Genomic DNA, 25,129 nt, shown 5'->3' on the forward strand with positions numbered 1-25,129 from the left:
GCCGCACTAATAAAGAAATTGAATATTTCGATTCAACAATAAACACTATATACAACAGACTAAATACAGTTGGAAACGCTTCAACATTTACTCAATGATTCTAGTAACCAAACCGGTACCAACGGTCTTACCACCTTCTCTAAGGTTGAAACGTTGGTTAACTTCAATAGGAGTCTTCTTAACCAATTCGATTTCCATTTCGATGTTGTCACCTGGCATAACTTGTTGAGAGTGGTCAACACCTTCACCGCTTGGGAATCTCAAGGTACCAGTCACATCACTGGTTCTGATAAACAATTGAGGTTTGTAGTTCTCACCAAATGGAGAGTGACGACCACCTTCTTCAGCAGTCAAAATATACAAGGAAGCCAAGATCTTGGTGTGAGGAGTGACCGAACCTGGTTTGGCCAAAATCATACCTCTGTTAACATCATCTCTCTTGACACCTCTCAACAAGATACCAGCATTGTCACCAGCCATGGCAGCGTCCAATTCTTTTTTGAACATTTCGATACCAGTAACAGTTGCCTTGATAGGCTTGTCCAAGTAACTGACAATTTCAATTTCTTCACCCTTCTTCAAAGAACCTCTTTCAACTCTACCAGTGACAACAGTACCTCTACCGGAGATAGAAAACACGTCTTCAACTGGCAATAAGAAAGGTTGTTCCAAGTCTCTGGTTGGAGTTGGAATATGTTCGTCAACAGCATCCAATAATTTCATGATGGCTTCTTCACCAATTTCAGGTTGTTTTCCTTCCAAAGCACACAAAGCAGATCCCATGATCACTGGGGTGTTATCACCATCAAAACCAAATTGGGTCAATAATTCTCTCATTTCCATCTCAACCAATTCCAACATCTCTGGGTCATCAATGGTGTCCACCTTGTTAACGAAAACAACCAAATTTTGAATACCAACTTGTCTGGCCAACAACAAATGTTCTCTGGTCTGAGGCATTTGACCGTCGGTAGCAGCAACAACAATAATAGCACCATCCATCTGGGCAGCACCAGTAATCATATTCTTGATATAATCACTGTGACCGGGACAGTCAACATGAGCATAGTGCCTTTTCTCGGTAGAATACTCAACGTGGGCGGTGGAAATGGTGATTCCTCTGGCTCTTTCTTCGGGAGCTCTGTCGATGTTGGCGTAGTCCAAGAAATCGGCACCACCTCTTTGTGCCAAAACCTTGGTGATAGCGGCGGTCAAAGTGGTCTTACCGTGATCAACGTGGCCAATGGTACCGACGTTGACATGGGGTTTGGAACGGTCGAACAAAGCGTATCCTCTGGTGAGGGCTGGCCTACTGGCCCTCAAAGCAAACCTAACATTTGCCCTGGCAATAGAAGCGAAGTTGCTAAGCATATCGTTATTGGAAGAAAAAATTTTCAGCGTCTCACCCGATAAATACCTTGGTCGTGTCGCGAATGTTTCCGTACCGAGACAGTGGCAGTGGATCATACGGGTGATATCACAACTGAAAGAGGTTGATACGGATTTAAACAGTTGGTTATGTTTCAGTTATGTTTCAACAATACAATTATATGATATAATTCTAAAGCAAACAATAAGCAGTTTGTGTAATTGCAAATATTCGTGAAGGGTATGAAATGTCGTGGTGTCGCGGCCAGCACCACCAACCGATAGACTATCCCAACAACGGACTGGTGTCTCCGGTTGGTTCGTCAGAAGCGGGAGTATGCATCTTGGCCAACGACTGCACGTTTCCCACGTCAAAAGCATCATTTTCTTCCTCCCGCATGTTCGTCTCCATGATCTGCTCCACTTGCAATCTCTCCAAAGTATCAGCATTAAGGCCCCCTTGACGGAAATACTCAAAGTAGAGACACATGGAGAGTAAGATCCCCTGAAGAATGAAGGCAACGAAGTACGAGATCCATGAACTCCAGTGTGATCCTTTGGTGAAGAAAAGCGTAGCGGTGAATAGAGCACCCCCAGGAGTCTGAATACACATCATTCCCACCGACAATGTACCTGGATGCTTAAGCCTGTACGTGGTGTATATCTGAGGAACATACTTGATGACTGTCAAGGTGGTGGACATCAACCCGTTTAAGTTAGCGATGGTCACAAGCACTCCATCATTTGATAAGAATGCCACGATGATTTGAACAATTGAAGCCAAAAAGTGTGCCATCACAAACTTTCCCACTTTAGCATTCTCCCTGTACTCGGCTTTGTCTTGCTTGATGGAGTCTCGGGTCAAAACAAGTACTAATACCAATATCATAATGGCACATATGCACTGAAGGCCGATTTGTACCAAATTGAGCTGGGAGTTGATGCAGTTGAACGTGGACAAGGCACCAGCACGACAGCACGAACGCGCCGTCGAACTAATCAAAATGATGTTTGTAAATGTGAAAATTGATGAACACGAGCCCAATAATAGGAATTTTGTAGATAACCCTTCTGAGGTACGTTTAGCATATATACGATGGTACTGGGGAACATAACTGAGGAAAATCCCCAAGGTGATGAGAATCAGAAACACAAAGTTCGATACAGAAGCACCTTGGTACTTCTCACAAGTGTTCTTATCCAATTGAAATGCTTCAAACGACATAAAGAGCAGTCAACGGACGTGACAGATTTTTGAATGATAAGATAATTAGAGTCGCGCAAGTGGCTGCTAAAAATTAATATATGACATTTACTATTGTTATCTACACTAATCCCTTTGTCGAGAGACAATGTCAAGGGGTAGCTTGAGACTTATGCTCTCGTGGTTCTGGAACTTTACCGTGATTTTCAAAAAGTACAACCTTCCCATGATACAAGTTTGGAATCCTGGGACTAAGGTGAAGCATCCTTTTTGGAGGTCTTCGCTTGAAATGGCGATTTCTTTGGATAGCACCGAGTTTAAATCTATGAAAATGTCAAGGGACTTTTTGTATTGACCTTTCATGCTGTCAGTTCCAGCCTTATCAACATCCCAGTGAGAAAGGCCTCCTTCCGATTTGACATGAACATCATCCACCTTGAGAAAGTGGTACTTACAAGACAAGTCTGCGAGTGCCTTGATGTCCATAATCATTTGGGAATCGACACCCATTGCTTCATGTCCGACTTTATTGATGAGCTCGGTGATCTCGTCCAAGTACTTTTTGAACTTCAGCCCAATATTGTGTTCAAAGTCATCTGGTCCATAAGTGTTGTTGTACACCATCCCCGGAGTTATCACCACCGGTACTGGGTATTTACTTGATCTTGACGTAAACACTACCAACTCGGTGGAAACACTCTTGACTTCTGGGGGTTTACGAGCTTCTAATGCCTTGAAGAAAATATCAACCGGAATCCTAAGTTTGGTGGTGAGAGTGCTTCCAACGCTTTGACGTTCATGATACTTAAAAGCAGGGATGTACTTCACCACATGATTCTGTCGAGGACTTGACAATTCTAGGAACCCCACGATCTTAGGATTGGAGGTAATGGTTTGCTTTCTTTTCAATGGCATCGATATCTTATGCTCCGATGTATCGTCGTCATCATACTCTGCTGCCCTCGTATGGTTCTGGGTGGTATACAATTGTCTCCTTTTTGAAATGGAAAGCTTTCGAAGCAATTCTCTCGCAGTATCTCCTTTACCTTCACTAGTAAGATCCTTGCCTAACTGGATCTTTTGGTTAACTCTGCTCAAAAGATTTTGGTAAACAAGCTTAGCTTCGAGCTGGAGATCTTGTTTGTCCACTTCATCAACATGCAGTTCGTGGGGGATCACCCTGACAAATGCACTGGACTCCTCCATCATCACAAACTCGTCCGAAGTTACTGGGTCTATCAGTGGCTGGAATTGCGAGGCTCTTCCCACCACTCTGACCTCAACTCCATAACTGATGGCGGTATCTGGGAAAGATAAATCTTTGACTCTATCGCCAAACGCTTCACCCAAACTACTCATTTTCTTATTCTGAGAAGAATTGGATAACACAGGAGCCAAGGAACCAAACCCTGATCGGATGGGTGTAAGGGAAAAGTCTGCACTTCCGGTTTGGCGATTTTTAGGGTTTCGCTGTCTCATTCTCCGAATACTCTGAAGAAACTGCTCTCTGGCAAGTCCTATAGATGGAGCCACCTGACAGTGCCTTTCGAGATCATGCGACTCGCAAGCACAGTCAAGAAGTCTCTCTGGAAGTGTGAAATCAAAGAACTTTTTGTAAACTACCTTGGGAAAAAACTTCTTTTCGTAAGGAAACCTCAACAAAGTTCCATCCAAAGAGTCTGTATAGTGCTCAAGATCCGTATTCCTGTCATCCAACTCTGCCGGAGTCCATGAGGCATTGTAGTCAAACATGTTGAGGAACTTGTGGAATACCACCGGTCTTTTGGAGTCGCTGACATCTCCCATCACCGTGACCCTGCCTTCAAAAACCACAGAAAACATATCAAAATCCAACGGCTCCGAAGACGTGTTTTGCACAAGCACATACCCATGGATCTCATCTCCCTGCTGGTATTCATATCCCAGAACATCAATGGGTTGAGATAATATGCTGGGCTTACCCCGACCAGTAGTGAAGTAGATTTCAACCTTTAATTTGGACGGAGTTTTCAAGCCCAAATCCGCAAGGCGCTTCATCTTGTGTGTATTGGCAAGAATCGTATCTTCCCACCGGGTAGGGAGCACATCTCCCTGGGGTACTCTCACAGAAGAATCAACATGAAAGTACCCGGCTTCTGGCAGGGAGTCTGTACCCGATGACTCGGGGGTGGTGACATTGTAATATGTCGGCGGACTCTCACGCCGGTCCTCTTGTGTCGGGTTGATGCTCTTGGAAAAGGTTGACTCAAACAACTGGTACGATGGAAGAATATTCCATATCGGCACCTCATCGTAGCTGGGAGAAACTAATGGCCGAAGCTCGGGTCCTGGAAACCCAGCGTTCATCTGGTCCTGAGGGAGGCTCAAGTTGAACCTGTTGGTTCCCTGCGATCGGTCTGGGCGGTCAGACGCTAGGGATGAGGACCTTATGCTAATCCCGTTCCTGCCCCTCTCTTTTTGAGAAAACATCATGGAAAAATGAGCAATACTAGGAACTGAGGAAGCTGTCGGGGTGAAGGTCCGGTGCTGGCCCTGTGTGGTAGAAGGTTTTGGGAATAGGCTTCTAGAGCCAGGGCAATGGTTGGTTGGAAAACGACAAGGAAAACGACTAGTGATAAGTAAGATCAATAAGTAATCAACTTCAAATGTCTCACCTCTTGGAGTCGCGAACGTCCCATCAGGAAATTTCAAAATACACCTTTTTATCACAAACACAAATCCACAACTCCATCGTTGCCATTGATGAGCACCAACTTCTGGCCGTTACGGGTGATCCACCGCCAGGAGAGCGACTCGGTGCCAGGATCGTCCCGGTGGATTGCCGGGATTCTACGAGATTGTGATCGAGAAGCCTTAGATGATCTCAACCTGGTGAACCGCCAGTACGTGCTGGGATGCGAAGATATCGCAGATTTCATGAGTAAGGCATTGAGCGAGAATCAAGTCGACTCTTTGATTGAGTCCTTCGACCATCGGAATAGCATCATCTCCGAAAAGCTCTTGAAATCTCCCGTGAAACTCATCCAGTCCCTTGAACCTGTCAAACAGGAGACCCTCAATTCGCTGCCGTTGAAGCCCTATAATGAAACCACGTTGATACGCAGTGAGATCCGTCCTCAATCTAGTCACCAAAGTGACCAAATCATCATTGCATCCTCAAGTCCTACTCGATCTTCGGTCAATCGTGTCAGTCTAATATTCTCTCGTCAGTCACAAATCACCGCTCCCACAACCACCATTTCTATTCCTGCTAAAGACAGAGCCCTGTTGTTGGTACTGGATGACAAGAATCTGAACCCGGGGCTGGATGACTCGTTGCATCGCATCCAGATGTCTATCAGACGAAAAACCGATGCAAATGCAGAAAAACCTCCCAATGTGGCACTCCACTCGAGCTCGATGTTGAAGACCCCAAACCCTCGTCTTCCTGTGAAAACCCCTATCAAAACCCCTGCGTTTGTGCCGTTGCCCAAAAGGGAGCCGTTAAATATTGAGTCTTCGGCATCAAAGGTCAACAGGAAGTCAATTGCGACGCTATCCAGAGAAAAGCGGCAACCAGTAAGCAAGCCCAATTCCAATTCGGTTTCGGCAGTTAATTTTGCTTCAAAAAGTGTTGACAATGTGTCACCTATGAGGAGAAAGAGGTTTCCGTCTTTTGTTGAAATGGCACCAACAACAACTTCTCCTGTTACTAAAAAGGCGGACAAGAGAAGAAATTTATTTGAGTCAGAAATGGGTCTTTTGAATATCATGCCAAACTCTCCGAAGTTGCACATACGAGATACAGCTGAAGCTAAACATCCTTTGGTGAACAACACTCCTAGTATAGGATTGAGTAAACCACAGGTTTCGGTGTCTCCGTACAGAGTTTCTGCTACACCGGATGCTGATGTTCATCGATCAAAAGTTGACTTGCTTAAGATCCTGGGTGCTCCCAAGCTTTCGACACCAGCTGCCTTAAGAACTCCCTTCAATCCTGAAATGTCAACCACAAATTCCTCTACTCCATCTCCCACCAAACTTGAAGGAAGTATCGCGAAGCCCACAGGTGGTGCTGTTGATGTTTCTGGCTCTGCCAAGGCTCAACATCCGCGATTCATGAGTCCCACTGGTGCTAGTATTGCTAAATCTATCAAAACTTCCAAAGCTACCGATCCAAGAAAGAGTAAATTCATGACTACCACTTTGGGACCCAATACGAGGCTATCGAGGCATACGCCAAAATCAAAGCAATCTCCTGTCAAACAGCTGATCATACCAGAAGTCCCAAAACTTTCAGAGAATCCAAAGATGTCTCTCGACTCCCGAAGGATCCCCCTTTTACAGAAGAAGTCTTTGGTGTTGCCACGGTCTGATATGACTTCGAAGACTAAGCAAAAGCTCGTTATCAGCATGAAGCACGGGAAAACAGCTCCACATTCGAATAGGCCTTCTTCCCTATCGGCTCGAGCATCGTCCACATCAACTGCTTTGAAACACCGGGTAGATACTGCACCAGTTTTGACCACTATCCAGAAGAGAAGGCAATTGCGAGGTAATGCAGTTGCTCTTCCAGACGCGGCTAGACCCCAGATCATACGATCCAAAGAGTCTGACATGGAAAAGGCACCAGCAGTGTCTCCTAAACTTCCAGATAAGCTAAAAGCGATCCACCATGATCCTTCAAGTCCTGTGCTTCCACATATTGGAAGTGATGATAGCTCTGGCCTCGTATTGAAACCATGGGCTGAGATGCCAGTGTTACGGGGATTGGTGAAAGACAGCAAAGAAATGAACCCATACGATATATTTGGGAGTTTGCAACCCTTCAATGCTGATGATGTCTTTCAAAAATGAGGTAGACCGAATGAAGTGTATATTATGTACTATAATGAATGTCTAATTTACAATGCTCTTTTAGCAAGAACGGCTTCCTTATTCCATTTGGATAACCAGTCAGCCGATTCTTGCTTTGGAACTGTATACATCCTCAAGGCGTTGTCAAACAATGGAATCTTGGGGCTTTCTTTCATCAATGCTTCGTTAAGGGCAACATTTTTGCCCACTTTGATCAAACCTCCTGCTTCGGTTTCCAAGAAACACTGCATGTTTTTGACAGAAAAGTTCTTGTGTTTGGGGTCCTCAAAGAAGGAAGCTGGCCTTTCCAAAACCGTTGTTAAAAGTTCATTTGGTGTAGTAAGCTCGCCAATTTCTTGAACAAAATCAAACTCATCAGTAGTAGGATACAACACCATGGCTGGGAAAACAAGCTGTGACTCGTAATCTGCGGGGTCTTCCAAGCGTATGGTTGCTTGTTCCAAGAGCTCTGCCGGTCTTCTGGACTTGATCACCATCATATGTCTTAGCTTCATGGCATGCATGAGGATAGTATGCTTCATTTCTTTCTCCTTTTCTTCCCGTTCTTTTCTCTCCTTGGTAGCCTGGATCTGTTTTTGCTTCGCTACTACTTTTTCCAACACCTCTTTCATGGGTCTGTTTTCGGAATCAATAGTCAATCCATATTCCAACACTTGTTTTGCCTCATCGAGTCTAGCAACTGCAAACAATGCTCTACCGGACCGGTAACAAGCCTTGACATTCTTCTCATCTGCAAGAAGCACCTTCTTACAGTCTTCAATACATCTTCTGTAGTTCTTCAACTCCAAGTTGCAGGCAGCTCTATTCAAGTAAAGGGCCTGATTTATGTCTTTGCGATCACATTCAACGTCCAATCCCTTGGTATAGAACTCCACAGCAGTCTTGTAGTTCTTAGCCTTGTAATGGTCATTTCCTTGGTTCTTGAAGTTTTCTGCGATCTCATGGGGCTCTCCTTCGTATGCTAGACTTCTGAGGGCTTCCAAATTAACGTTATCTCCACCATCACCATCGGTTTCATCCAATGTGGTCATGAAGAACGGTAACCGATTTAACTCTTCCATCACTTCACCGGGGCTCTTCTCGGCATATTCTGTGAGCTGTGGAGGTAATGCAGGCTCACCAGGCTTGGGTATATATCTTCTTTTGTCCCATTCACTCTGATACTCTTCTGTCATCGTTAGTTGAAATTTTTTCTATCGTGGTCGCACAAAATTTGGGTGCAAAAATTATATTTACAGAATATTAAAGTCTATTGGGAATCGAATGGATGCTGAATAACAAGGGGCACTTTGAGAGATAGTGTCTCCCTGTTGACGTTTTTAAGGTTTATTTGGATCGCATAGTATCGTCCCATAAAACACGATTGGAAGTCAGGTATGAGCTTGAAGTCGGTCAGTTGGTACTTCTTCATTACAGTATTGGCAATGTCAATTTTCACCTTGAACTCTTTAAAGAACCGTTTTTGTTGCTGTTGGTTCAGCGCAGTAAAAGTCTCATCCAGCCATGGAATGGAATTTAAAATTGTAGGCTGGTCATGTGAAAGCACCACAGGGTCCTTGATCTTCAACAGTACTGTATGTGTTTTTAAATTCGCTAGACACTTGATGTCTTTTATCGTCTCTTCGTCAAGGCCAATGTCCTCTTTAGGCACAGTGTGGAGTATTTCAGAAAGCTCGCGGGCATACTTTTGAAACCTCTGAATCACCAAATGGTCAAAGTCGTCACCTTCTTTGGAATTGTTTTCGTAGCACATATCTGGATGAACAATCACGGGAATCGGAAGCTTTCTTGATTTAATAGTCAAACAAACCAACTCAACAGATATCCCGTCAAATTTGGGGAGCTGTCCTTGGTCCTGAAAGCTGAAAGAAATCTTCAAGGGAATGATGACTTGTGTTTTAATGCTAGGAGTCAACTCATGGATGTTGTGGTGAATTTTAGGCTCTACCTGATAGTCTTGTTTGGGTGTTGAAAGGGTAAGAAAACCAGCTAATTTGCTTGTGAATAGCGATTTCTTTACTTTGTATGCCATAAACACTTCATACATTGACCTTCGGGTAGGGGCATGGAAATTTTGATAGTACGAGTGTTTGAGTTTATTCATTTCTGCATTGGCCAGATGAACAGTACCAAGTTCTACTGAACTCATCTTGGAACCCAATGACTTGCATGTCTGAATAGCTTCTTCGATCTTGTCAACTTTGCCAGCAAAGGTCAAAATGGCTTCTTCGTTAATCATTTTCCTGTTCAACTGAAATAGAGGATGGTTATAAGGACGAATATGTACAAAGTTTTCCATCAGATTTACTATCACAAAATCATGACTATCACTTTGAAATCCCAAACACTTATAATCTTTGGCCCTACCGATTATCCTCGCACAGACACTGTAAGCAATATTTGAATCTGAGAAGGAGAAGTCTGTTACTGGCATCTTACGCTCAACATTTATACCTTCTTCATTGTTGTAAAGCTTCCTCTTCAAGTTACTAACAATTTCTTCCGTGGATAAACCTAATGATGGCGGTATTTGGAGGTGCTTCACGAATCCGTGGGAACAACCATGATCTAGTAGCTTTTCTGGTAACTTGAAAGCGAAAAACTTCTTATATTTAGCTTTAGGGAGAAACACTTTGTGCTGATTCAACTGCAAATAAGTCCCGTCACTTGGGTCCACCTCATTCACCATTCGGTAATAAGGATTGTGATTATCTGTTTTCAATCGATCAAGAGTAGCATCACTCCAAGACGCATTGAAGTCAAACATAACCAAAAACTTGTGTGAAAATGGTTTGGCTACCTCCCTAGAGTCTGAGCCGACGTTGATAACCCCTTCAAAGGTGACAGAGAACGTATCGAAAGGGATATTCAAGTCTGTCTCATTGGTTACGGTCACATACCCATAAAGGTAATGGCTTTGCTGTAATACTATGGATTCAGGTTTAATAGTCTTGGGCTTCACACCCACCTTTCCCACATTTTCCGTGAACTTGATCTCAATCTTCAATTTCAGAGTTACCTTAATTCCAAGCTTGGGAAGACATCGCAACTTATCCGTATTTGCCAATAATGAGTCTTCCCATCTCGTATACACCGTGTTCGGATCAAGATATTGATTCAGAACAGTAGGCGACAGTACCGGTAAAAGGTCTTCGAAGTATCCACTCATGACTGATTCCTGTGGAGATAAAATGGACGGCGTGGAGGATGAGTTCAAATAGGTCGGTGGTTCAGCTCCAGAAGAATGTTCGTTCTCATTGTAGTCGCTGTCCAAGGGCCGAGAAATCGTCGATTGGTACATCTGGTACGAAGGGAGGATGTTGATCAACAGGTCTGCATCTGTGTCTGTGTCATTATTGCTCTTGGGTCCGTCTTTTTCCCAGAATATGTTTTTAAGGAAATATTGGTGGTCCTTTGCAGGATTCATTTGTGGTATTCTGGAAAGGTTCCGCGATTTGCTATGAGGTGGGACAAAGATGCAAAAAAAAAAATGGAAAGAGGACTAAGAGCCTACGGAGGGAGGGTCTCGTTGTTCAATTTGAATGTGTTTGTGAAAAGTTTGCCAAAATATTTGGGGTAGTAAGTAGTTGAAGTATTACATCCACATGGCTAGCGGTAATTTAACCGTACACGCCCTGGGAATTCTATAGTAAATTACCTACGTTGGTATACTCGTAAAGGGCGTATCTATTTCATGACTTTTAAGGGAAGCTTCACTACAAGTGAATCTCCATACGTTAGCTTTATTGAAACCTTGATGTAGTGCAATCTGACCGAAAAACATGTTTGAGAGTCAGGCACCAATGTCACTTGATCGAAAAACTTGGATCCCTTGGGTCCTCGAACTTTGCTGTTGCAGTTCTGCAAGTTCAAATGTAAGTTGAACGTCTTGGAAACAGAATCATCTTCTGACGTCCAGGGAATTTTGTTTAAATCGCTTGTGCTTCCTTTGCCAGTGCCATCCTCATAAGTCAACGAATGTTCACGGAACACAAACGAGCTGAACTTGGACGACAACAGACCCAAGCACTTGACATCATGGAAGAGTTGTCTGTCAACTTGCATCGTTGAAGCTCCAACTTTCTCTATCAAGTCAGCAATTTGTTTGGTATATTTGTGACAAGGTTTAGTGACTTCTTCCACAAAACACTCATTTTCAGTTTTTGCACCCAACATTCTGAGTTCATCTTTCCTTATAAAAATGTCGTGAGTGAACTCTACAGGAATATGTTCCTTGGATGATCGTAGCGTTCCAACAATAAGCTCAACTGTTATCAGTTTGACAATTGGTTTTGATTTGGGAGAAGCCTGGTGGAGTTTGAGTTTCAATGGGACAGTGAGACTGACGTCTTTATCGTCAACTTCTTTCTTCCGAAACTTTGTTGGTGACACATATGCGATTGAATAGACGGTTTTGGGACTCAGTAGTGAGATTATACTAGAATCCCTCAGTGAAAGCAACGTCTTTTTTTTGTAGGAAATGATGTTCTGGTAGACATTGTCAAAAAACTGGCACGAGTTTGGATCAACATACGCTTTCTTATTATCATCCCTTCCAACCTTGTAAAGCTGGCGGATTTTGGAGTCTGTAGATGACACAGGCGAAAGAGCCATTCCTGAAAACGCCTCCCTTGAGTTGAAAAGTCCCTTTCCTAAGTCGATCACATCGGTTACAGACTTAATAAAAGCGGTGTAGTACCGACAAATTTCCTCTGTATCCTGAGCATACAATGGTGTTTCCAATGGCACTACTCGTATAGGCTGGATCGACTCACTGGCTATCACATACTGGTCTTTGGGTAAAGCAAGACCATAATCATGGGCCTTCCCAATGATTCTGCACTCAACACTGTAACTTATGGAAGTGTCTAGGAAGCACAAATCGTTGACCGCATCTGACTTCATGGACAACAAGGAAGACGGCCTCATGGAGTACTTGGGGAACCCGAGACTCGATGGGAGTAAGGTATGACTATTCAAGTTGTGGATCTCGCATATATCTTCCAAAAGCCTCTCTGGAACTTTGAACGAAAAGAACCGTTTATACTTCACGTGGGGTAGAAAATTCTTCTTGAGCCCAAGAGAGAGAATCGTGTTATCATAAGGATCGGTTTCCCCTTCACACCAGTCATGAGGATCCCCATTATCGGTGGTCAATCTGTCAATATTGGCAAACGACCAGGATGCAAAGAGATCGGTCATATTCAAAAACTTATGGACAACCTTGGGTTTCTGTGTATCTATAAGCCCGCCTTCGTTCTCCAACACCATGACCACTCCTTCGAAAACCACATACACCATATCAAATCCCAACGGTTCTTCCGAGTGGTTTTCTATTGTCACGTATCCATGAATGAAATCACCTTGTTTGAATTCCATTTCAGAAGGGTCAACCTCCTGGGGCTTGAACCCCTTCTGGCATACCCGGCTGGTGACATGGACCTTGATTTCCAAAGTTTTGGGGAGTTTACTATCAGTTTTACTCAAGTTCTTGAGGGTGTGAACATTAGCAAGAATTGTGTTTTCCCATATTTCAATCTGCTCATTTTCGGTCTGAGACGGCACGGGAAATGGGAACTCGGTCAATGATTCTGCTGATGTGTGGGAAAATGGGCTGTGGATTGCACTGAGTGATGTGGCACTGGAAATGGGGGTCCTTTCGTAGATGGGCGGTTCGCGCGAATAGTCCTCCTCCGAAGAATCAAGCGGCTTGGAGATTGTCAGTTGGAACATTTGGTACGAAGGGAGGATGTTGTTGATGAGATCCTCCTCTTCGTCATCAATTGCAGCCTTGCTGTTTTTGCGAGTGCTCATGTTGCAAACGAACTTTTAATTTAGTGGTTTTCTATTGTGTGAGTTCGCGATGATCTGCAGAACCGTTTGAGGGCTATATACGAGATGTATAGAAATATGTTCTTTACTTCAGCAGACTAGACCCGGAACGAGAAGCCGACAGGGAGCCGGAGCCTGATCCTGGGGTTGAGCTGGTGCCAGAATTGGCACCGGGTGGGGGGTTTTGGCCCATCCGCTGTCTATATTGTTGTTGTTGCAACTGTTGTTTCTGCAAAAGCATGCGCTTACGCTGCTCATAATCGAGCTTCGAGGAATTCATATTATTTGCACTCGGGTTGGCCATCACCGGCGACCCGTTTAATCCAATCTGCTGAGCTAACTGCTGTTGCTGTTGCTGGGTCATTCTCATTTGCTGCTGCTGCTGCTGTTGGGTTCTCGCAGCCTTCAACATTTGTAGCTGGCTGCGCTCTTGAGGAGTCAAGTTCGCTACCGGTTGGCCTTGAACGTTTCGTTGTTGCATCTGCTGGTTGGAAGCACCTTGTTGAAGCCTCTGTTGTTGCTGTTGCTGCTGTTGCTGCTGTTGCATTTTCTGCTGTTGCATTTTCTGCTGCTGCTGGATATTGGCCAAGTACGACGCGGCCAATTTTGCTACCTGATCACGGGGCAAGTTGGGGTTCTTCTGTTGAATAGAATTGATGATAGCAGATACTTGTGCAGGAGCAAACTGGATTCGTTGCTTATTGTTGCCAGAAGGTTGTACTTGTTGGCCTGTACTTTTGGGCATATTGGCCATCTTATTGTTAACAGGAGGTGCACGAGCTCCCATCATAGGACTAGCAGAAGCAGCTTTGGTCAACTGTGCTTGCTGGGCTTGTGGTGAGGCGATTGCCTGGTTAAGGGCCATAACGTCGGGCCCAGGTGGCGATACTCCTTGTCCATTGGTACGTTGTTGAAATTGTTGGTTCTGCATCATCCTCCGCTGTTTCTGGATCTGGATCAACTTTTGCAACTGTTCCGGGGTGTATGAAGTGCCATTGGGAGCCACCGGGATTTCTTCACCACCGGTAGCATTTCTATTCATCGCCTGAAGCATTTGGTTGGAGTTGGGCCGGTTATCCACGTTATTCGTAGGAGAAACTTCGGCACCAGGGGCTCCAGAATTAGGAGGAATGGCCCCAGGAGGTTGGGGTCTTCCTCCTATACCTTTCTGCTGTTTCTTCTGTTGAGCCACGGCTGCCATCATCCGATTACGGGTGGCTTGTTGGTTCAAATAGGCTTCTTGGATCGACTTATCTCTGTCGTGCTTCAACTTCGAAAGCTCAGCCGGACTAGGAACCTTGTCATTTTTAGGGGTGGTAGCAACTTGTTGAGCAGCAAAGTCGGTGGCACGACGACTATTCATCTTAGCCATCTGGTTTTCTCTTTTTCTCATACACTTTCTCATGGCATCAAACATTGAAGCCCATCTCAACCGACGATGACCTCTTTGTATCGAGTCATTTCCAATTCCCAACGGAGAAATTCTCCTTTTGGTTGTGGACTGGGCTCTGTGGGCTTGTTCGAGCCATTGCTGCGCTTGGTACGAGTATGGACCTTTCATGTCACCAAACTGAAACTTCTCGTTTAACTGTATGTACCTCTCAAAGCACTGCCATGGGGTTCGCCTTTCGATATTGGATTCATAACGTTTCATGCTTGCCACAGTCGACAGAAGGTGTTCGGCAATCAAATCCCAATTAAAGCAGAATTCGGCCACATAATGAATCAAGTATTTATCATCTTGAGGAAGCCAGATAGTGGGAGACCGATACTCAATGTTCTTGATCAATGGAGGCTTTGGAGGCTTCAAGTAATTGAACCTCCTGTGGCCTTGTGTACCGAATAAACCCTTTTGGTAGCCCGGTATTGCGTATGCCTTTGGCTCTATATGTTTTTCTTTAACCAAAATTTTGAAGAACCCGTCATCCTCCTCGAAAGGATACAAGAGTTTGGAAACGGGAATTATGTTATCAGAGTCTGGTTTAAGGGCCTGTGAGCCGAGATTGGGTAACTCTTCTTCGTCAAATGCAGTGAATTTTGGAAGGTTTCTGATGATGGACAGCTCAATTTTTTGCATATCATTCAAATCAAGGTGCATTTTGAAAATACTTGATTTATCTTCCACCTTCGCCGGAATTGATATTTCATGCTTGTTAATCTCTTCAAGAGCATTGTCGCCTTCAGGTGGGATCTCGAGAAGTAATTTCACGTCAATAGCAGCAGCGTCAGGGGTTTCTGCCCTGATAGTAGGAACTGGATCAGGTTCTACAGCAGTCTCTTCTTCCTCTTTCACCTCCCCGGTCTTTTCCAACTCTTCACCAAGATCTTCCTGTACATCGACTTCCATTTTTTTGTCTTCTTCGTAGGCAGTTTCTTCGACAGCGACTTGTTCTTGTTCTTCTTGTTCTGGTTTGTCCTCTATGAATTCAATGGGTTTCGTCTTTATACAAGAGGCTTCCTTTCCATAAGTCCAGTAATCCAGAACTGCCTGAGCAATGGATACACAACAAGCCTTTTTGTACTTGGTCTGCTCTTTAAAGTCAATAGCCATCCAATGGGCCTCTCTTATCAAATGGTCCCAGTGAGCTTTCAATGGTTTCTTGTTCTTTCTCAACATAGGATCTTGGTATTTGAGAGGCTGCCGAAGCGACCACTTCCCCTGTCTCTTCAACTCCTCTATTCTCGAGTATAGCACGGCAATTTTTCCCTCCAATAGAGCCAGCTCAAAGCTGTCTGTTGTCAAGGTTTTGTGAGCTCCAGGTAAGAGTTTGATTAATGGTAAGGTTTGAGTCAAATAATACAACTCCGCCAACGAAGAAACATTGTGAGGAGTGGTGGGATAGTGCTGTGGTACGGCCAATATATTCACATCAGACAAGTCCTTAGAAAGGATTTGTGAGTTGGTATTCTTGATAGAGTCTTTGAAGTCAGCAATAAGTCGAGGTTTCTTGGCCTTCTTCGAGCTGTCAGGCTTCGAACTAGACACCTTTCGTTTGGCAGACTTGTTTGTATATAGACCTTCATTGATTAACTGAGAAGGATCTGATTCAATTGCTGATAAATCAAGTAGCTTGGTGATATCACCGTGGACTTTGGCAAACTCTTCCAGTTCTAAGTTGAACTTTCCAAGCGCCTGCAACAACGGATCCTTGGAAATATGATGCAACTCCTTGAGCCTCTTGTTCCGTAAATGAACAAGAGCCTTCATGTCCTCAGGGAAGAGCTTTGACATGATGCTAGACCTTGTTAGCGCTGTTGGCAGAATGTTTTGTTTGTGGGCGCGCGCATGATAAACGGTGTGGATATCACGTGATCGGGACCATGAAAAAAATACCCCAACGCCGGCTTCGAGGACAGGGGCTTACCACTCGGGACGACGAGTTGTTGCACCTGAAGCTGGGACTGTGGCAAGGACATGGAAAACAAAAAAAAATGCGAATTCTGTGGATCGAACACAGGACCTTCAGATTAACTGGGACTGGAGTGTAACTTCAGTCTGACGCTCTCCCAACTGAGCTAAATCCGCATATTTTATAAGGAAAATCTAGATAGAGAAATGACATGGAAATGTTGAAGGCATTTTGTATATTTGCAAGTATCAGTATTACATGCATACCTTTAAGGTCCTTGACTTCACACAATCTTAGGCACTCTCCGTACCCGCCTCGAAGTATCTCTTTCCACTTCCTCCAAGTATCTTCTTCCTTTCAATACCTGTAAAGAGAGATGCTCGCCTGTGCACGACTACGCGCTCGTCTCCAAAAGACAAGCAACACATTCCCTCAAACCCAACTACATGAACTTCGAATCAATCAATAGCCTGGACCTCAATGGGGCCTTTAAAATTGCCAATTTGGCTGTGGCTGTGTTAACTGTGCGTCCCATTACCTTCCCAAACTCGTTTTTCGTTGTTGTTCACCATACTAACTTTATCTAGGCGTTGTCAGGATTATCCCAGTTGTTCCATGGATTGTATGTATCACCCTGATTTTTCAAAAAAATGCCCTTACTAACCCGCTCTAGCCAATCTTTTATCATCGGGATATACTTAGTGGCATTTGGTGCCGGAATTGGGTTTCTTGAATTCAGAGTTCCTGCTGAAGCGTATGCGTACGGATCATTCATGTTCTCTTTTATCGGAAGAGGAGTGTTCTACACATTTTTGAGTGCCAGTATCAGGGGCCACAGCATCTTCCGGTTGTTGGCGGCGTTGATTGTGTTTCTCGTGGGAGTGGTGTACATTGCGTTAGAAGCAATTCCAAGTATCTCGCCTCCTGACAACATGAACACTGAAGGAATTTCCATCGGTAATGAAGAAGACATTATCTAGTGAATGAGACTCACCCGGGGTCAAACAGAAGTAGCCCAGTACTATATCTTTCTTTAATCTAAAATACCATATTTCCAGCTGCAAATCTCGAGTCGCAATTTGAACCTCTGCGCTTCAAACATATTATCAGATTTGTGGAGCAACCGCAGTTCCCTCGTTAAAAAACGACATGGAGGCATTTGAAATCCCCCGAAAGTCCTTCACAGCCTTCCGATTATCGTATCTCAGTACTCCTGAGATTTCTACCACCTCGAAATCGGTGGTTCTCGGGAAGTTCCCGTATATCTGGTTTGAAGATGAGGGCCATGGGCTATTGAGTGAAACCGTTAGAAGTGCCAAAGATAAGGCCAGAAAGGCGTTGGACGAGTCCATTAGCTTGTTCAACCAAGGAAGTCTTGATAAGAACAACAAGCATTTGTGGAGCAAGTACAAGACACGCGTGGAGTCTATGTTGACAGAGCTTCGTCTCCAGAACAATAATATGAAAATGGATCTGGATCTGGACTCCGAAGCTGGTGAAATGTATGGTAATGAGTATGATGATGGTAGTGGTATCACACCTACGAGTTCTCCTGGTGCAATTGGTGATGTGATGACCAGTCCACGGGTGTTGGCCAGTAGTGGTTCAGAAGACGAGTTTGAGGTTCAACCCATTGTTGACATTTCTAGTGTCAATAGAGTGGCCACAAACTATACGTACACAGAAATGGAATCGGCTTTAACAGAAGCAACGGTTGTGATGAGGCAAAGTAGGAGGTTCAAGAAAAAAATGTCGGTGGCCACACCAGAGCCTATAATTGGTTTTAAAGAAGATATCGTTAAAGCAGAACGAGAGCATCGGAGGTTGAGAAAGAAGTTCAAGAAGTTGGCTAGTCGTTCCACTGGTAGGGCGAAAAGGTCCACCAAGAATTTGGGGTATAGAATTTACCGGTCGGTAATCAGGTCTTATAGGGTGGGGGAAGTGATTTTGAAGGAAAGAGTGCTTTTAATGGTAAAGGAAACGGTGAACGTTAAAGTCAATAAGTTTGAAGAGAATGAGAATTGTGACACAAGGGTTAATGAGAGATGGCGAGAGGTTTCCATCGTGCTAAGGAAACTTGCTGGTGGTGCCGTTGCTTTGCAAATGTACAAGATTGATGACAGGAAAGAGCTGGAGCCTCAACAGTGGGACGAAGAAAAACCTGAGGTTGAGTATGAATTGGACCTGGAAGTCACGGCAAACTTTTACAGTGTGGTAGATAAATCCCTTAGTATCAACATCCAAAAAAGTCACTGGTGTACTATCAACATCATCAAATTCCACAGCCAGACAAAAAGTGTACGTTGGTTGTACTTCATCAAGCAGGTCCTTGGCCATACTTTCCCCCTGGACTTCAATATCCATATTCCAGATATTGGCCTCACTTTGGATATATCGTTACCTGAGTCAATGATCATAGACACGTTACGGGAACTGAAACATATGAAGATAGAAGTGCTCAGAAAGGACTATAAAGTGACCCATTCTCCTTTGATTCAGCACCTCTTAAACGAAATATTCACTAAACTTGGTGAAAGCAATGATCCCAAGGTGATTCACTGGTTGAGCACTGCCTATCGGCCGTGGTTTTGTTTTAGAAACTATGACCGCTTAGAGTGGCCCTCTGATGAGAGTGAAATGTTTTTTATCCAGAACCAGGTGTTCAGGGACTATTTCCAGTTAGAATTGAGAACTATTGTTTCTGAAAAGAGATTTGTTGAAATGGAAAGTATCCGTCTTGAAGAACCAACTCCCATTGAAGGTTTTTTGTCGAGGCTTACAAACTCTACTGGAAATGAGCAGAGTATCATCCGAGCATTCTACAAGGTTCAGTACTTCAGTACGTGTGATAACTTACTCTTCTTTACGAAATACTATCGCAGCACTCCCCCTGCAGTAAAAATGGAAGGTATTGAAGTGTTTGAAAACTGTGAATATGAGTTAGATGACCTGAACCACATCGATTGGCTCGACTCCACGAAGTTTCTAATGAGGGACCGTGATGCTCTTGTAGAGTTTCAACGAAGGGGCCAACTCATCGTCAAAGCGGACTCGGTTATCGACCTTACGTCAGTTGTGGACATTCAACCTGTTGAGCTCAAGAAAATCAAGTTGGCACATCGAGTGCTTTTGGGAGTCCTATGGTATAGTAATGCCAGTTTGGTGGATGATGAGTTCATTACCGACTCTGTGTTTGAAATCACCACCCTCAACGGAAGCAAAATTCGCTTGCAAGCTCCTAACCGATTGGTAAGAGATGAGTGGATCAGGCGGTTGACTGACATAAGAAACTATTGGGACATAAAGAAACAAGACCAGACAGAAAGGTTCATCCAGTTGAGAAAGCGGAACATGCAAGCATTGAAAATCAATGAGTATGTAGATTCCAATATCAACCAAGAGTATAATGTGGTGGCCTTGGAGAGATCACAGGCCGATCCATATCTTCATGCCATTGATAGTCTTGCCATTTGCAACCATTTGATGATGAGTGGGTACTTATACGAGAAGTACAAAAAACACTCCAACTTCAACCGGTTTTTTGTGGTTTTAAGCTCGGGAAAGCTAATACTATACTCCTTATATAAACGGTCTAAACTTACTGGAGAATGGAAAACTGTTCCTTACTTTCACCATGAACTCACTATCGCACTACCTGACTGCTATGTTTATTCAGGTTTCCAAACCGAGCTGGACTTGGTTCAAAGTCACCAAACCCTTGATTCTTCGCATCCTGGTTATAAAGCCTTACCAAGAATCTATGTGGATGGGTGGAAGTCCCAAGAGGAAGAGTCTGTGAGATGTTTCACTCTATGGTTTGGCAGGAAAAGGAGTTTGCGAACTAAACATGATAAGAGCATCGAGCCTAGGAACCCGAATCTCGTTAAAATCGTATCGAAGTTGGGGATTACAGGTCAAAGTATTGTTCTAATGGCGAGATCTCGACAGGAACGAGAGATGTGGGTGTCAAGAATTGATGCGGAGATTGATCGGTATTCTAGATTATATAATTTGTAGAGAAGACTATAGTGCATTTATTATAAGACGAACTTATGACACACAGACGAAAGTATCTGGGCTTAAATATTTTACAAGTGGGGCAGGACTTATATATTAACAAATTAAATGCTATTCCAGGCAAAAACCAGTCCGAAGTGCACTCACCTCAAGTGGGCAGCATCTGGAGGGCTCGAAACACCGGGAGGTGGTCCTGCTGGTGCTGGAAACTCGTGCGAGGCGGCGGCACCAGTGTAATATTCTGGTGGAGCTTGGTTAAAGCCCTTTTCTCCAGTTCCAGCTGGATACTGACCCATAGGATATTGTCCCTGTTGAAATTGTCCTCGCGAGAACTGTCCCATTGGATAGTTCATTCCAGGTGGGGGTTGTCCCGGCGTATAGCCCTGTGGTGGTGCTCCAGCATAGTAATTGGCATTCATCTGGGCCGTCAATAGCCTCCTTCTCCGTCTTCTCATTAGAAAGTAATAGATACAAATCAGTACAAACAATGGGATAAGCAAGAGCAAGTACATGTAGTGCAGGGTATTTGTACCACCATCTCCGTAGTAAAAGATCATTCTCTTGTCAGCAACAACTGGCACTTTTGTTTAGCAAATTTCTAGGTGCAAGAAACCTCAATATTTTTCACGCAAATGCATCTCAAAATAAACGTGAGTCATTGAGACCGGTGAGAGTATTAGAGAGCTGAACATAAGAAGAGTCATTATTTTGAGAGGTTGGGCTATTTCTGGGAATACGGGGGGATCCTATTTGTGTTGTTATGATCAAAGAGATCATAATTTAGAAGGACTTATTTGGTGCGGCTCCCAAGAGGCTTTCAAGAGGCTTTGATTCGTAATTGAAATCATATCCGCGAACACGCAGATATGGGGACAAGATGAGACCCATGATATCATGGGAAAAAATCATGTCCATGCCTTGTATTAGTACAGTATTAATGCAATTGTAGCTATTAAGACTAATATTTTTTTTGGAGATTTTTATCACGGTATTACCCACTCTTGAATACTTCTTCTAAGAATAGTGGTTTTTGCAATTTCTAAAAATTCATATTGGGTATTTCTGTGAAATATTTCAATATCTCTGAAGACCTGCTTTACTTTTGCAATAAATCAACCGAGTGTGAACAACTAAACCTCATAAAACAAAAACGGTAAACAAAGTTCTATTCCTCGAAATGCATGCAAATGTATTTTCTCTATGTAAAACGAGTCCTTATCCAAATATCACACAAGTAACCCTTTGATTTTTTCTTCGTCCGAATCACAGTCTGAGTCCGAGTCATAATCTGACTTCAAGTCAGCCTCCGTAGCTGGCCCACTTAGTAGCAAAGAGTCATTGACGTTCAATGTCGACATTATATCTTTGATTGTATTATAATCCGGTTCAGAATACCCAAAGCCTACATTCAACATTGGGTTTTGGATGCTGGTGGCACTCGATGAGTTCCCGCTTGATGGCCTTTCAAAAAATATGTTCACCGAGTCGTCTAGGACCGAGGCTCTTGTGTTGGTGCTAGACCCATCCATGTGTAAAGTAGAAGTGAGAAACTCCGGGGGAAATGCAAACGACAAGTCGGAAAAACTCACAGTCCATTTCTCTAAGATCGAAGACGCATTGGACTTTAACCAGATGCTTTTGTCGTGGCTGTGAATTCGTATAAGATTGTTTTCAAAAGAGATATCAGCGTTGGCCATCTCGCACACTAGAGCATTTTCCTTTGACTTCAAAACCACAATATAGTTCTCAAACAAGTAAACGGTGGCTTGGGTCCAGTCTTCTTCTTCAAGGCATCGCACTTGAAGCATATCAGCCAACCGCAAGGTTCCTAACTTTACTAGGGTCGTTAGAGTAATTTTCAGGTAGTTGCTCAAAAGATGCTGCAAAAGCTCGTCCTGCAACACCTCAAGCGAAATATACTTATGGGCATGCATTTGGATAGTATCATTGTTGGCGGTGGATTCGGTAATACTGGGGGATGGAGACCGTACCGAAGTCTGGTACGAGAGCCACAGCTCAACACGATCGAGGTGTGAGGGAAAATCAATAGGAGGGCCCAAATTCCTTGGGGTGTTGAAGTAGACTTCTGGTAGAGGTTCGTAGTTAGAGCGAGATTGGACGTAGCTAGTGCGCGATACGGGGGCACAACCAGGATTGGCGACGCCCACGCGAGGCTCGAGGTCGGCGCCCGCGCCGTGGCCCATAGCCCCAGAACTTGAAATGGCTGCAAAAGATGCAAGCACCGCACTGTCTCTTCGAATAGCGTACGACCCACGCATCAACTGGGTTCTATCGTACTCCATGGACTTTACTATGGCAGAAGTAAGAAGTCGGTCGTGAAGGGAGGTATCGAGAAATTCAACTCGGTTACTGGATCCCAAGTGTTCACAGTATTCCCCTCGGCACCGGGGCAAGATCAAGTCTGCCAACCGAGAACGAGAAACCGTGAACGTCGACAGCTCTAACAGCTTGTTGACCGAGCACTCCACAGACACGTTCAAGCACTGCTCATGGATGAAGTCACCACATCTGAGCTCAATTATGTTCTCGTCTGCCAATTTTGTGTAGATCAACTCTTCGCAGATAAAGCATTTGCTCAGGCCAACTCCCGGGCGGTAGCGCGAGAATTGAGGCCGCAGCGGGAGATGCCCCGACAGATAGGGTTTGACGGGTGGGCCTTTCTTGGGGGTGGTGAATGGTGTGGTTGCGGATGAGGCTGTGGCTGCACTGGACATAAATGATGATGCACTTGAAAGTGGCAGGTGTGGTGAGCCCGAATAGTAGGGCTTGAGGGTGTGAATCGAGTCGTCACGACGCGCGGTGGGAAAAAAGGTGGTAGGGGTGGCGGTGAGTGAGAGCGGGCTGAGGGAGCTGGGGAATATGCTGGGTAGTAGCAGGTGGTCAGATACTAGTGGAGCTGGTTTTGAGAAGGCCCTGGTCAATTTCTGTTTGAATCTATGGCGGTGAGATACCGGGAGTGAGGTTGACGTTGGTGGGGCCACCAGGGATACTAGACTGGAAAGCATATTGTGGGAGTTGAGATTTGGGGAGATTTGGGATTTTATACAAAGATCCACTCCGCTGGTAATTTGCAGTCAATGTGGTACAAATAGAGCGGCTCAGGCTGGATCAAACACGCCCCGGAGATGGTTGGGAGCATGTCGGTATTCGCACACCCCGGACTCATTCCCCCGACCGGAGAGCACTTTCCCGCGTTGCGACAGCGAAAATTCAATCCTCTTTCCTATTTGTTTCCTTTTCAAACTACAGAGACATGATGTTTAATACCAGAGCTTCTCGTTCACTTGTGGGATCGGTGGGCATGGCCAAGAGAACCTTGGCTTCTGCTTCCACATCCGTTTCAATTGAGTTACCTGCTTCTTCTTTCGAGGGTTACAACTTGGAAGTTCCGGAGTTATCGTTTGACACCGAAAAGGAAAACTTGTTACAGATGTACAAGGATATGGTGTCTATCAGAAGAATGGAAATGGCCGCCGATGCTCTTTACAAGGCGAAGAAGATCAGAGGGTTCTGCCACTTGTCGGTTGGTCAGGAAGCCATTGCTGTTGGTATTGAACATGCCATCACTCCTCAAGACACTGTCATCACTTCGTACAGATGTCACGGGTTTGCCTTCTTGAGAGGTGCTTCTGTCAGAGAAGTATTGGGAGAGTTGATGGGTAAGAGATCGGGTGTTTCTTACGGTAAGGGTGGTTCCATGCACATGTTTGCTCCAGGATTTTACGGAGGTAACGGGATTGTGGGAGCTCAAGTTCCTTTGGGAGCTGGTTTGGCCTTTGCTCACCAGTACAAGGGTGAACCCAACGCTACCTTTGCCTTGTACGGTGATGGTGCCTCCAATCAAGGTCAGGTGTTTGAAGCCTACAACATGGCCAAGTTATGGAACTTACCATGTGTTTTCTCCTGTGAAAACAACAAGTACGGTATGGGTACAGCTGCCGCTAGGTCTTCTGCTATGACTGAATACTACAAGAGAGGTCAATACATTCCAGGTTTGAAGGTCAATGGTATGGATGTCTTGGCTTGTTACCAAGCTTCCAAGTTTGCTAAAGACTGGTGTGCCAGTGGTAACGGACCTTTGGTGTTGGAATACGAAACCTACAGATATGGTGGTCACTCCATGTCTGACCCTGGTACCACCTACAGAACTAGAGAAGAAGTGCAACACATGAGATCCAGAAATGATCCAATTGCTGGTTTGAAGTTGACTTTATTGGAAAAGGGCATTGCTTCTGAAGAAGAAATCAAGGATTACGACAAGGCTGCCAGAAAATATGTCGACGAACAGGTTGCCATTGCTGAGGCCGATGCTCCACCAGAAGCCAAGATGGACATTTTGTTTGAAGACGTCTACGTCAAGGGTAGTGAAATCCCAGAATTGAGAGGTAGAATCTCCGATGACACCTGGAACTTCGCAAAGGGTACTTTCTCTAACAAGGTTTACTAAGTCTTCCCCTCCACTTCTGTAAAAAAAATTCAT

The 25,129-nt window shown here is 44.4% G+C and overlaps 12 protein-coding genes and 1 non-coding gene across 13 annotated transcripts; 4 read left to right on the top strand and 9 right to left on the bottom strand. All coding sequences in view use genetic code 12, as the record gives it.

Moving 5' to 3' along the window:
- Positions 1-87: 87 nt before the first annotated feature.
- On the bottom strand, positions 88-1,371 carry TUF1 (translation elongation factor Tu; the record flags this gene model as incomplete). The annotated part of the gene is made up of 1 exon (XM_006687956.2): positions 88-1,371. One exon carries the CDS (start codon positions 1,369-1,371, stop codon positions 88-90), a length of 1,284 nt encoding a protein of 427 aa, XP_006688019.1.
- A 283-nt stretch (positions 1,372-1,654) lies between these two features.
- Positions 1,655-2,593, bottom strand: PSN45_000539 (uncharacterized protein; the record flags this gene model as incomplete). Its single annotated transcript, XM_006687957.2, has 1 exon — positions 1,655-2,593. The coding sequence occupies one exon, from the start codon at positions 2,591-2,593 to the stop codon at positions 1,655-1,657; it is 939 nt and encodes a 312-aa protein (XP_006688020.1).
- A 105-nt stretch (positions 2,594-2,698) lies between these two features.
- On the bottom strand, positions 2,699-4,918 carry PSN45_000540 (uncharacterized protein; the record flags this gene model as incomplete). Its single annotated transcript, XM_006687958.2, has 1 exon — positions 2,699-4,918. One exon carries the CDS (start codon positions 4,916-4,918, stop codon positions 2,699-2,701), a length of 2,220 nt encoding a protein of 739 aa, XP_006688021.2.
- Positions 4,919-5,314: 396 nt separating this feature from the next.
- On the top strand, positions 5,315-7,408 carry PSN45_000541 (uncharacterized protein; the record flags this gene model as incomplete). Its single annotated transcript, XM_006687959.1, has 1 exon — positions 5,315-7,408. The coding sequence occupies one exon, from the start codon at positions 5,315-5,317 to the stop codon at positions 7,406-7,408; it is 2,094 nt and encodes a 697-aa protein (XP_006688022.1).
- Positions 7,409-7,455: 47 nt separating this feature from the next.
- On the bottom strand, positions 7,456-8,604 carry CNS1 (HSP70/90 co-chaperone; the record flags this gene model as incomplete). Its single annotated transcript, XM_006687960.2, has 1 exon — positions 7,456-8,604. One exon carries the CDS (start codon positions 8,602-8,604, stop codon positions 7,456-7,458), a length of 1,149 nt encoding a protein of 382 aa, XP_006688023.1.
- Positions 8,605-8,678: 74 nt separating this feature from the next.
- PSN45_000543 (uncharacterized protein) lies at positions 8,679-10,856 on the bottom strand (the record flags this gene model as incomplete). Its single annotated transcript, XM_066157470.1, has 1 exon — positions 8,679-10,856. The coding sequence occupies one exon, from the start codon at positions 10,854-10,856 to the stop codon at positions 8,679-8,681; it is 2,178 nt and encodes a 725-aa protein (XP_066013567.1).
- A 260-nt stretch (positions 10,857-11,116) lies between these two features.
- Positions 11,117-13,243, bottom strand: PSN45_000544 (uncharacterized protein; the record flags this gene model as incomplete). The annotated part of the gene is made up of 1 exon (XM_006687962.1): positions 11,117-13,243. One exon carries the CDS (start codon positions 13,241-13,243, stop codon positions 11,117-11,119), a length of 2,127 nt encoding a protein of 708 aa, XP_006688025.1.
- Positions 13,244-13,346: 103 nt separating this feature from the next.
- EAF1 (chromatin modification- protein VID21) lies at positions 13,347-16,493 on the bottom strand (the record flags this gene model as incomplete). The annotated part of the gene is made up of 1 exon (XM_066157471.1): positions 13,347-16,493. The coding sequence occupies one exon, from the start codon at positions 16,491-16,493 to the stop codon at positions 13,347-13,349; it is 3,147 nt and encodes a 1,048-aa protein (XP_066013568.1).
- Positions 16,494-16,694: 201 nt separating this feature from the next.
- On the bottom strand, positions 16,695-16,787 carry PSN45_000546. The gene has a single exon. It is a non-coding gene; the product is annotated as a tRNA-Phe (tRNA).
- A 270-nt stretch (positions 16,788-17,057) lies between these two features.
- On the top strand, positions 17,058-17,591 carry PSN45_000547 (uncharacterized protein; the record flags this gene model as incomplete). The annotated part of the gene is made up of 3 exons (XM_006687965.2): positions 17,058-17,135; positions 17,199-17,233; positions 17,285-17,591. 3 exons carry the CDS (start codon positions 17,058-17,060, stop codon positions 17,589-17,591), a joined length of 420 nt encoding a protein of 139 aa, XP_006688028.1.
- A 169-nt stretch (positions 17,592-17,760) lies between these two features.
- Positions 17,761-20,628, top strand: PSN45_000548 (uncharacterized protein; the record flags this gene model as incomplete). The annotated part of the gene is made up of 1 exon (XM_066157472.1): positions 17,761-20,628. One exon carries the CDS (start codon positions 17,761-17,763, stop codon positions 20,626-20,628), a length of 2,868 nt encoding a protein of 955 aa, XP_066013569.1.
- Positions 20,629-21,854: 1,226 nt separating this feature from the next.
- Positions 21,855-23,654, bottom strand: PSN45_000549 (uncharacterized protein; the record flags this gene model as incomplete). The annotated part of the gene is made up of 2 exons (XM_066157473.1): positions 21,855-23,201; positions 23,601-23,654. The coding sequence occupies 2 exons, from the start codon at positions 23,652-23,654 to the stop codon at positions 21,855-21,857; spliced, it is 1,401 nt and encodes a 466-aa protein (XP_066013570.1).
- Positions 23,655-23,902: 248 nt separating this feature from the next.
- On the top strand, positions 23,903-25,096 carry PDA1 (alpha subunit of pyruvate dehydrogenase; the record flags this gene model as incomplete). The annotated part of the gene is made up of 1 exon (XM_006688794.2): positions 23,903-25,096. One exon carries the CDS (start codon positions 23,903-23,905, stop codon positions 25,094-25,096), a length of 1,194 nt encoding a protein of 397 aa, XP_006688857.2.
- Positions 25,097-25,129: the final 33 nt, after the last annotated feature.

Source organism: Yamadazyma tenuis, chromosome 1 (assembly GCF_029203305.1).
Source record: "Yamadazyma tenuis chromosome 1, complete sequence".
NCBI lineage: Eukaryota > Fungi > Ascomycota > Pichiomycetes > Serinales > Debaryomycetaceae > Yamadazyma > Yamadazyma tenuis.